This window comes from Hypanus sabinus, chromosome X1 (genome assembly GCF_030144855.1).
Source record: "Hypanus sabinus isolate sHypSab1 chromosome X1, sHypSab1.hap1, whole genome shotgun sequence".
Lineage (NCBI taxonomy): Eukaryota > Metazoa > Chordata > Chondrichthyes > Myliobatiformes > Dasyatidae > Hypanus > Hypanus sabinus.
Genome location: NC_082738.1, coordinates 3,880,073 through 3,892,608, shown reverse-complemented (window position 1 = coordinate 3,892,608; position 12,536 = coordinate 3,880,073). Strand labels below are relative to the sequence as shown.

General features: G+C 39.4%; 1 protein-coding gene across 1 annotated transcript in view; it reads left to right on the top strand.

Moving 5' to 3' along the window:
- LOC132384535 (progranulin-like) overlaps positions 1 to 12,536 on the top strand; it is an 86,235-nt gene that overhangs the window by 16,060 nt on the left and 57,639 nt on the right. Inside the window, exon 3 of the mRNA XM_059955686.1 lies at positions 8,629 to 8,772. Coding sequence (XP_059811669.1) covers positions 8,632 to 8,772 — 141 coding nt within the window. The 5' untranslated portion in view covers positions 8,629 to 8,631. The remainder of the gene's footprint in view (positions 1 to 8,628; positions 8,773 to 12,536) is intronic.

The following is a 12,536-nucleotide window of genomic DNA, read 5'->3' as shown; positions in this document are numbered from 1 at the left end:
TTGTTTGGGGGGGAAAAAAAGAGCAAAATGCAATCATCAATAATTGCAATAAATAGGAAAAATGATTTAAAATGGACAACGAAGTTAGTATTGGAGGCTGGTGATTAGTCAACAATGCTGGAAAGTGAAGAGACTGGGAAGTGCCTAGTCAGTGTTATGAAAGGAGCAAAAACCTCATTTACTATCCATACTTTTAAAGATATTCAATGAACTAGTGTGTTTTCTCAACGGCTCCTCGGTAGAGATCGTTAAGAACACCAAATTTCTTGGTGTCCACCTAGCGGAGAATCTCACCTGGTCCCTCAACACCAGCTCCATAGCTAGGAAAGCCCAGCAGCGTCTCTACTTTCTGCGAAGGCTGAGAAAAGTCCATCTCCCAACCCCCATCATCATCACATTCCACAGGGGTTATATTGAGAGCATCCTGAGCAGATACATCACTGTCTGGTTCGGAAATTGCACCATCTCAGATCGCAAGACCCTGCAGCGGATAGTGAGGTCAGCTGAGAAGATCATCAGGGTCTCTTTTCCTGCCATTACAGACATTTACACCACACGCTGCATCCGCAAAGCAAGCAGCATTATGAAGGACCCCACGCACCCCTCATACAAACTCTTCTCCCTCCTGCCATCTGGGAAAAGGCACCAAAGCATTCGGGCTATCACGACCAGACTATGTAACAGTTTCTTCCCTCCAAGCCATCAGACTCCTCAATACCCAGAGCCTGGACTGATACCAACTTGATGCCCTCTACTGTGCCTATTGTCTTGCTTATTATTTGTTGTAATGCCTGCACTGTTTTTGTACACTTTATGCTGTCCTGGGTAGGTCTGTAGTCTAGTTTTTTTTTGTTGTTTTTACGTAGTTCAGTGTAGTTTTTGTACTGTTTCGTGTAGCACCATGGTCCTGAAAAACATTGCCTCGTTTTTACTATGTACTGTACCAGCAGTTATGGTCGAAATGACAATAAAAAGTGACTTGACTATAAGCAAGTGTATTTAAGGGGCTTGGAAAGGAATTGTAAGGAGTTTGCAATGATGAGCATTTTTGTATAGAAATTGCAGGACATCCTGCACTGAACATGAAAGATTAAGAAAAACAGTTGATGTCCAAGAATTTATTAGAATTTGGTCTTGGACATCCTAGTACACAAGCCTTGAGAATACAAGAGAAACACAATTTGCGAATGCTTTGGTTTGGGGCTATATGTTGTTTCGGCTTCATGGGATTAAAATGGGGCACTAATGAATGCAATGGGTTTAAGTGTATTTTTTTGTATGGCGTGTAATAAAGATTGAACTTGATTGCTGAGAAAGTGTTGTGCTGAATTGATGGCCAAAGTATTAGCAGTTTATGAATTTGAAAGTATAGGCGGATGTAATTTGTTTTTTAAAAAAATGAATTTGTGTATCAAGAACTTGGGTAGACTACCTTCACTTTTACCCTAGAGACTATTTGTGGCATTTATAACTATATGGAATAGATAGTACAAGTTTGGATGTGGCTAGCAGTAATTTCTGCTTGTGGTTAAATTAATTCTTTCAATCTGTTTGCAAGAGTTTTTGGCATCAGTGGGGAAACTTTTTTTCTGTGGGCCTTTCCATAATTTTCTTTTGTCTTGGTATTCATATTTGATATCCTTAATCTGTATCTGAATTTCCATAGATTCTGAAGTGCATTATGAAATGTGTATTTTTCTTGTATGTACAGAAATAAATTGTTGCTCAGTTGGTTTAGAATCGGTTTGCAGTAGTGGTTGACTTTGGAATTGCCTGCATTCATGGCATGTAGTATGTTTTAAGGGTACAGTGGCTGAAATTTCAGACTCACCACCTTAGTAAATTCTGAAGTGCTCTTTGAATAATTTAAAAGTTAATAAGATACTGATAAATGTATTTTCAGTACTAAAAATAGTGATAGATCATTCTAAAATGTTAAATATCTAGCTAAGTTTTTAAAAGTTGATTGTATTTCATAGGAAGGGGATGTATTATAGGATCTGATCATAAGACATAGAAGCAAAATAGGTTATTTTGGCCATCTGATATGCTCCTCCATTCCATCATGGTTGATTTATTATCTCCCTCAACCCTATTCTCCTGCCTTCTCCCTGTAATCATTGATGCCCTGACCAATCAAGAATCTAACAACCTCTGCCTTAAACGTATATAAAGACTGTGGCAAAGAATTCCACAGATTCAGCACTCTGGCTAAAGAAATTCCTCCATCTTTTTTCTAAAAGGACGCCCTTCTATTCTGCGGCTTATGTTCTCTGGTCGTAGATTCACCCACCATAGGAAGCATCCTCTCCACATCCACTCTATCAGACGCGCTTCATATGACAAGCCATTCAATCCTGAAATTATTTTTCATGAACTTCCTTTTTGAACCCTCTCCAGTTTCAGCACATCCTTTCTAAGATAAGGTGCTCAAACCCCTCACCAGTGCTTTATAAGGTTACATCCTTGCTTTTATATTCTAGTTCTCTTGAAATGAATGCTAACATTGTATTTGCCTAGCTCGCCGCAGACTGAACCTGCAAATTAACCTTTAGGGAATCCTGCACAAGGACTCCCAAGTCCCTTTGTGTCTCAGTTTTTTGAATTTTCTCTCCAGTCATTTCTTCTACCAAAGTGCATGGCCATTCACTCCCTGAAACTGTATTCCATCTGCCACTTTGCCTATTCTTCTAAGCTCTAAGCCCTTCTGTAGCTTCTCTACTTCCTCAAAACTACCTGCCCCTCCACCTATCTTCATTTCATCTGCAAACTTTACAACAAAGCAATCAATTCCATCATCCAAATCATTGACGTGTATTGTAAAAAGGATCCGTCCCAATACAGATCAGTGTGGAACACCATAAGTCACTGACAGCCAACCAGAAAAGGCTTCCTTTATTCCCACTCTTTGCCTCCTGCCAACCAGCCACTGCTTTATTCATGCTAGAATCTCTCCTGTAATACCAAAGGCTCGTAGCTTGTTAAACAGTCTTGTGTGTGGCACCTTGCCAAAGGCCTTCTGAAAATCCAAATACACAATATCAACTGATTCTCCTTTGTCTATCCTGCTTGGCACTACTTCAAGAATTCGAACAGATTTGTCAGGCAAGATTTTCCCTTGAGGAAACCATGCTGACTACAGCTTATTTTGTGTGCCTCCAAGTACCCTGAGACCTCATCCTTGATAATTGATAACAACATCTTCCCAACCACTGAGGTCAGATTATTTGCCTATAAGTTTTGTTTCCTTCTGCCTCTCTCCCTTGAAGAGTGCAGTGACATTTGCAATTTTCCACCCTTCTGGAACCATTCCAGAATCTTCCTACTCCTCCTTTTTCTAAGCAGACATCTCTATTTTGAAGCTATGCCCTCTGGTCTTAGACTCGCCCATTATAGAAAATATCCTCTCCACATCCACTCTATCCAGACCTTTCAATGCTCAATGGGTTTCAATGAGATTCTTCTCTCTCTACCCGCCAATCACCTCCCCCCCCCCCCCCGCAAAATTCTTTGTAACTCCAGGAAGTACCGACCCAGAGCCATCAAACGCCAAACACTCCATGTTAACCCTTTCATTCCTGGCATCACTGTCATGAACCTTCTCTGGACCACCTTCAATGCTAGCACATCTTTTCATAGACAAGGGACCCAAACTGTTCACAATATTCATGTGTGTAAGTGATGGTCTGACCAATGCCTTGTAAAGCCTCCGCATTGCATCCTTACTCTTGTATTCTAGTCCTCTCGAAATGAATGCTAATATTGCTTTGCCTTCCTTACCCCTGACTCAACTTGCAAATTAACCTTTAGGGAATCCTGCACTAGTACTCCCATGTCCCTTTGCACCTCTGATTTCTGAATTTTCTCCACTTTTGGAAAATAGTCTAATCTTTATTCCTTCTACCAAAGTGCATGACCATACACTTCCCTACACTATCGTCTGCCACTTCTTTGCCCATGCTCCCAATTTGTCCAAGTCATTCTGCAGATTCTGCTTCCTCAACACCACCTGCCCCTCTACCTATCTTTGTATTGTCCACAAAACTGTCAATTCCATCTTCTAAATTATTGACATAAACAAAAAATAAGTGGTCCCAACACAGACCCCTGCAGAACGCCACTATTTACTAACAGCCAATTAGAAAAGGCTCCCTTTATTCCCACTCTTTGGCTGACTGGCAGGAGGCAATCATTTATCCATGCTACTGGTTGAGTACCTTATCAAAATTTCAAAATCAGAAAAAGTCCGAAATGCTTCGAATAAGGAGTACTCAGTCTGTGGTATCTTTCCTGCAATACCGTGGGCTCCTGTTAAAGAGCCTCGCATGAGGCTTCTTTTCAAAGGCCTTCTGGAAATTCAAGTATACGGCCTCTCCTTTGTCTATCCTGCCTGTTATTTCATCAAAGAATTCCAACAGATTTGTTAGGCAAGATCTCCCCTTAAGGAAAATATGCTGACTTTGGCCAATAATATATATTTTTAATATAATATGCCTCTAGGTACCCCAAAACCTCATCAATAATGGACTTCTGACTTCTTCCCAGCCACTGCAGTCAGGCTAACTAGTCTACAATTCCCTTTCTTCTGCCTGCCTTCCTTGAAAAGTGGAATGACTTGCAGTTTTCCAGTCCTTGAACTATTCTAAAATTTAGTGTTTTTTTCAAGATCATTACTAACACCCCTACAATCTCTTCAGCTACCTCTTTCAGAACCCTGAGGTGTCATCCATCTGATCCAGGTGACTTACCTATCTTCAGACCTTTCAGCTTTCAAAGCACTTCCTCAGAAATAGAAATCAGTCATTTCTGCCCCCGTCGCTTTTGAATTTCTGGCACACTGCTAGTGAAGATTGACACAAAATACTTACTAAGTTTGTCCACCATTTCTTTGCCCCATTACTACCTCTCCAATGTAATTTTTCTGTTGTCCAGTATCTATTCTTGCCCCTTTTTATATTGTTACCTAGCTTACCTTGATATTTCATCTTGTAGCTTTTTTAGTTGCCTTCTGCTGACGAAATATATTTGGTTTGCATTGGGGATATTTTCTGATTAAAGCATCTGTTTGATGGGTTCGGCTGGCTCTATACTTTTAAGAAATCTCACCTGATGTGGATAGTATTACTGCCTGGGCAATATTTGGTATTTTATCCTCCAAACTCCCAAAAAAAAAGTACACGAAAGTTACGTGAGATTTGCAGCTTGGTCAAAAGGTAACTATTGAACATTATTGACATTGACAATTGACATTCATGCTAAAGTTGGTTAAGTGATCAAGATCCAGAATGTTTTGAGGCCAAAATTGGAGGGGCACATATAACTTGAAGAATTATAGGGCTGAAATAGTTAAGAGTTGGAGAAGGTCAAGGCCATACAAAAATTTGGAAATATGAAATTAATTTGACCCTTTGTTTAGCCAGAGAATATCATAGGTTTGAACAAATAGACTTGAGATAAGTTGGGATATAAGCAACTGAGATGACAAGAGCTAAGGAAACTGGCATAGAAGAGCTGGAATCGGTGTGATCATTTTGAATGCCAGGGCAGTCCTTGGCCAACTCCTGCTTTGCTTTTTTCTTGTGAAATGTGGAAATTCTCTTACCAGAAATTAATCTCTGACCTCAGCTGTGTTGAAAGCAGAAGTAGATGGCCTGATATTGCAGAAACTGCTGCTGAATTGTTTTGGTATTGTTGGCAAATACCTGCATTCACTTCCTCCCAAGTTCCAATGCGGAAGCCTCTATCCCAGTAGTTTCACATTGCCATATTGAAAATGGCCCTTGTATCCCTACTTTTTCTTGCCTATTAACCTCTACTTGTGCCTATATATTACCTTAAATCTATCTTGTGACTTTGCATGATTTAACCTTTCTGGAAGCCAAAATGTATCTGGCTTCCCTTGATCCATTCTGGTCAAGACTTAACTGCAAAACTCTAAAAGGCCTTTGGACCACATCTTTTTTGTATTCCAAAGTAATCACTGTTAATTTATCTTCCTTGCTAATTTGTCCTTATTTTCTTTGGATCGACCAGTACTTGTGTCCATCCCATGATATCTTTCCTCTGTTGGGATATACTTTTGTTGAGTTTTTGTCTTCCACCTGTTGTGTACTCTTGCCTGCTAATGTGCCCTTTCCACTTGAGTCATTCTCATCCTATAATTTTCTGTAAGCTAAATGATTGTTTCTACCAAGTTCCTCACAGACTGAATTTTAAAAAAAACTCCCTCTCATCCTGTGATCACTAATTCCTAGGGCATCTTTTATTCTGAAGTCATCCATTAAGGCTGCATAATTATCCATTATCAGTTTCAAGATAGAGTGTTCCTGGTCAGCTGCATAACCTGTTACTCTAGGAAGCTGTCCTGAATGCACTTTATGAATTTGTTCTTGTAGCAACCCTTAAACTTAATTTGCCCAATCTACCCATTGTAGTAAAATCCCCCATTGTTAATGCATTGATAAAAGTGTCTCCATAATTCATTGAAACTTGCAGAGTTAAGAAGTGTGATTGTTTCTTGTATAATTGTACTTGCATCTCCTCAAATCAAGTAGTCTGTGCCTATGCACAGCAAAACCTGTACATTGTCTTGGCCTAGGCTGATAAGTAAAAGTCACAGCACAAAAATACCAGGCCGTATTATTTCTATAGAGAGGCTAATCCTAATCCTTGATACCTGATTACTATCACCTAGTTGCCCACCGTCTTCTTGGAGATCCCCACTGGCTACAAACAAGGTGGGTCTGTCGTAAAAATCATATCAGAGGTTGAATAACCTGCCTTGAACGACTTGTTCTGCTGCTCAATTTATAGGTGCAAGTTGCAAATTTGATGGAATGCTTTCCTCTTGCTTGGATGATGTAGACCCGACAACTTTTAGAGCTCAAAACCATCTAGGACAGGGGTTCCCAACCTGGGTTCCATGGACCTCTTGATGGTATTGGTCCATGGCATAAAAAAGTTGGAAACACCTGATCTAGGACAAAGAGGCCTACTTGATATGCGCCAATATGCCACAAATGTTTGTTTCCTCGGCCATGTGCTTTGCCTTGCCTTGCCAATTCTATCACCACCTAAATCTGCAATTTCTATCCCCAGAAGTGAAGGGAAGCAGGTTCTTGGGAAACACTTTTTTATAGGTGCTTTTTTTTTTCAAGTTGCAAATCATTTTGATTTACAATTGCATTGCCAGGCATTCATGGTCGGTCAAAATCTAGGAACAATGACCCAATATCGACCGTACAATGGTTTAAGAAGGCAGCTTGCAGCTGCTATCTAAGGCATTTAGCCTTGGGAAATGTTGGATCTTCCAACAATTCCCAGCTCCCAAGAATGAATGAAAAGAGCAAAAATGTTTCTCAATCCATACTAGTTATTACATTGTTATTTGTGGGTACTGGCCATATCTGTAACATCATAACAGTGACTACCTATGTTCAAAATTACTTCATGCAGCTGTGGAACAATCTTCATCTGTCATGAAAACCACTATATGATTACAAGACTTTTTGCCTAGGGGGTACTAACTTGAGGTTGTTAGCTAAAGAGATGGAAATAAATAAGAATTTTTTTTTTTGAGTGAACTTCGAGGCTAAAAGTAAGTTCCATTGTCACTTTAAAAAGGAAATTAGATGTTAAATTTCATAAAGAAAATCCCATTCCTGTATTGCTGTGCAGATTCCTATGATATTTCAAAGCACCAGGCTATCTTCAAACTTGTACTTTACTGACATTACAAGGTTGCTTTTCACTAATCAAAGAGAATCACCTTAATTTTTTGACCTGCCACATAGATTTCTCCACTTGCAGTAGATCCCATCTTGGTGATTTATTTTGCAGACCAACACCAAATGCATGATGCTGTTTAATCTCATCAAGGGACTAGGTATAATGGAAAAGAATTGCTCGTTTAGACCATGTCTGCTAAACTTTCAGCATTCCTGTATCATGCTTGAGTTTTGGAAAGAAGACTGTCCAGTGGATTGACCGGGCATTTCTGTTTAGGTGATAAACACAAAAGGATTGTTGCCCATATCTTCCCACCCCCCTCCCCAAATAAAGGACTGCTGTGATATACTTTAAATTTAATTTTTAATATGGTCATCTTCAGCGGTTCATAATGTTCTTCTTTCCATAATTGCCAGCAGTTCTCTCTCGTTCTTGATTCTAGTGACCATTGTTTTGCCTGGAGGTTGATAGCAAGTAAGTTCAAAAGGCATCACAGGTGGGTGTAAATATGTTCTTGTAAAATGTCTGTTTTGGGGTTTTCAATGGGGATCTTTGAACAGAGGCAATCCTAAACACACCAATCATTTCCCAAGCCAACCCTAAACCATATCTTCATTGAACTGGTAAATAAATGTATTCCTATTAACTGCAATGTTTCTAAATTAAGTTTTGAGTAGAATGTAGGGAAATGGCTTGATTCACTATTTGTAGTGAGTAGTTAAAATTTCTTTTGAGAAGGTATGTGGTACAGATTGGAATGAAATCTCTCAACTAATGTAATTGTTTTGTTACAGGACACACTCTTACTGTGCTTATCTGAGTGTTCTCGATGCTGAATTTCCAGTTTATGTATAAGTAGATAGAGCAATGACTGACTTGTGTTTGACTGTTCTGTTGTAGGTCATGATTCAAACATTTCTGATACTATCTCTGGTTGCTGGTCTGGCTTCATCTTTAACTTGCCCAGATGGCCACCATTGCGGAGATGAAGACACCTGCTGTAAGACCAAGACTGAAAGCTATTCCTGCTGTCTTTTGCCCAATGTAGGTTATGCCCTATTTATTCTACTTAAATAAATCATTTCTGGTGATTCATTGGGCTTTTCCCTTTTTAAGTATGTTGAAATGCTTGTTATTTACCATAGAGCCACTAAAGTTATGTCCCACTGAAGAAATTGGTAGAAATTTGGAACTTATCAAATAGTAATTGATACTAGGTCCATTGGTTAATCTTTTGCTGACCAAAGGTTTGATGGAATATGTGAAACTAGGTAGGTATATGAAAACTGGTCATCCATGAATTCAGTTAATGGTGGAACAGGCTGTAGGAAATAGCCCCCCAGATTTGAAAGGAACAGCATTTGTAATTTGCTGTCAGACAAAATATTTTAACCTTTCTGTCTCCTTCATGGGATTTTTTTTAAAATCACAATTGCAGTACAATATCTTTGCTAATTTATAAATGTTGTCAATGTATCGATTGCAATATTGTCTGAGTATAACAACCAAAACAAATCGATTTGATTAGATTTCCTTCCACAATGACCCATTTTTGATTTCCCTTTACATGAACAGTTGTGAATTACCATTTCCCCAACAACTCATTGCTGTAACAGGTTGAGTTCTGAGTTTCATTTTGCTCTTTTCCCCTCAAATGATGATTGCATATTTCCAATTCAAAACTTAGTTCAGGCTAAGAAGTTGCACCTTTTCTCTGACTCTCATTGTAATATTTAATCACTGTACCTACCTTTAGCTAAGGAATTTGATTTTTTTTTAAATCTAGAGAATTGGAAATTTGCTCCTGAATCCAGAGAGGTGTTTGTCTGCCTATTTTAGCAAATTTGTTCAAATTAAGGAAGTCAATGCCAAGTTTGTTACTTTATGTTGATTTTGTCTAAGTCTGTATTTGAAAATTGTTTTCTTATGATTGATGGTGTAAAACATGATATATTAGCCTTATAATCTAACCCACATTTTTTTAATGATAGAAAATTTCTCCAGGGCTTCCAATAAATTAAGTTGTCAAGTTTGTCAACTAATGCCTGTAGTTTTCACATTCAGTGTCTGCTGCAGTAATTGCTCTCTTCAATCAGAAAAATCACAAACAATTAAGAGTATATTTCAGTAGTTAAGTATAGGTAGCTCTCAAATGTCACTTCCTTTCATTGACATTCCTAGATTTATTTTAATCCCTAAATCTATAAATAATAGTGGTATTTGTTTTTGGGCAGTCTTTTTTTTTAAAAAAAGGTGTGCAATAGTTGATAACATTGTTCCTCCCAGGAATGACTTGGCAAAAAGTGCATCTTTAGTTCTGTAAACCTTGCCATGCAAACTGGGTTCAGATCTTAAGCTTTTGAAGATGTTTAAATTGAAGCCTATTTTACAATGCCACTAGTGGCATAGTTTATAGAAATCTGTTTCATTGTTTGATTCTCTCTACTATCTGGTAAAGTGAAATCAGCTTTGAAAAGCTTCAGTGAGCATAAATGAAGCTTAAATCCTTTTGGTCTGCCACCTGATACCACTTTTACAATTGTCCATTGCATTTTATCTGCCTGAAAAGGCTTTGTTCCTAAATCATCATTTTTCCAAGCACTTGCAAAATCAAAAACCCGGAAAGAGTGTGCTGCATCTGTGCTTCCTCCTCAGTGCTCAGTAGTGATGAGCTGCTCTGAAAGCCTGACTGGAAGAATCAAGTGAGCTGGATTCTGTATTGAATGCTGGACTGAATGTCTCGAGAGCCAGATTTCAGTAAGGGAAAATTGGCTACTTGTACATTATCTTTTGCCTAAGAGTTGCTTTGTTCTTTGCCCTCTCCCTTCCCACTGTACTTTATTGCAACATTAGATAAAGAAAACCTTTTTTTAATTTTATTGAGGGACAGTGCAGAATAGGCCTTTCTGTCCCTTCAAGCTTCACTGCCCAGGAACCCCCCACCCAGTGATGTTGTAGGGGTAGAATTGGACTCTCTGATGGTGGTGTCTGAAAAGAGGATGTTGTCCAAGTTGCATGTCATCTTGGACAATGTCTTCCATCCACCCACTCCACAATGTACTGGTTAGGCACAGGAGTACATTCAGCTAGAGACCCATTCCACTGAGATGTAACACTGAGCGTCATAGGAAGTCATTCCTGCCTGTGGCTGTCAAACTTTACAACTCCTCCCTTGGAGTGTCAGACACTCTGAGCCAATAGGCTGGTCCTGGACTTATTTCCACTTGGCATGATTAACTTATTATTATTTAATTATTTCTGGTTTTACTTTGCTATATTTCTACTCTATTCTTGGTTGGTGCAACTGTAACAAAACCCAATTTCCCTCAGGATCAATAAAGTATGTCTGTCTGTTAACCCTAAATTGTCATGGGACAATTTAGAATGACCAATTAACCTACTAACTGGATGTCCTTAGACAGTGGGAGGAAACCAGAGCATCTGGAGAAAAACCATACCTTCCACAGGGAGGACATAGAGTCCTTAACGATGATGTCAGTATTAAACTCTGACACCCCAAGCTGAAATAATGTCATACTCTCCACTACACTACCATGGTTTGGTAAAGGTAAGAACATTTGAACAAAGGAACTAACAGAATAAATTAATGCAGGCTAGACCTCAAACCTGATGCTGCGGCTTGGAGCCATCTTGATAATAGATTCTTGTGTCTCAACTGTTTTAAAGTAATGGAATGAGGATTCCTGTCAGAAGCACTATTGCACCTAATGTAGTTTATGTGAGGATCTATCATAACTTCAGCTCAGGGCAGAAGTCCCGTAAATGTAATTAACCAACAACTATCTCACGAATTATTCAAGTTCAATGGTTAAACAATGAAATAGTTTCATGGTTTTTACATGGTTGTGACTGACCAAAACTGGCTATACATTGGATTTGTCGGAGTCCAAGTACATAATTTTTAAAAAAAAAATGCAGGTGCTGAAAACCAGAATAAAAACAACGCTGGAAAAACTCACTAGTAGCACAAGATTCTGCAGAAGGTGATAATCCAGAGTAGAAGCAGCACACAATGCTGGAGGAGCTCAGTGAGACGGGCTGCATCTAATGTGGGGGATAAACAGCTGATGTTTCAGGCCAAGACTATTTCTTCAGGACTAGAAAGGAAGGGGAGGAATCTAGAAATAAAGGATGGGAGGAAGGGAAGTAGTACATGTTGACAGGTGAGATCAGGTGAAGGGGAAGGTAACGCATACCTATGGCAGGGTTTTGGCCTGAAACATTGACTTTACTCTTTTCCTAGATACTGCTTAGTCTGCTGAGTTCCTCCAGCATGTTGGGTGTTGCTTGGATTTCCAGCATCTGCAGATTTCCTCTTGTTTGTGAAGGAGGAGGTAGGTGGGGGAGGAGGGATGAAGTAAGAAGCTGGCAGGTGATAGGTGGAAGAGGTAAGGGGCTAAAGAAGGAATTTGGTGAGAGGACAGTGGGCCATGAAAGATGGAGGGGCATCAGGAGCTGATGGACAGCTGAGAAGAGAGGGTGAGGTGGGGGAAAGGGAATGAGGGGGTGTGATTACTGGAAGTTGGGAAAAATTGATGTTCATGCTATCAGTTTGGAGACTAGCCAAACAGGATATGAGGTGTTGCTCCTGCAACTTAAATGTGATCTTGTCATGGCAGTAGAGGAGGCCATGAACCCACATATGGGAAGTTGAATTGAAATGGTTGGCTGCTGGCTCTTCTGGCATCAGTGTTTGTTGAAGCAGTCCCTAAACTGTCAAGTCAGCAGGTCATTGGCATACTTTTTAGTAACATGGTTAATTTGTTGTTTTTCTCTCTGACAATAAA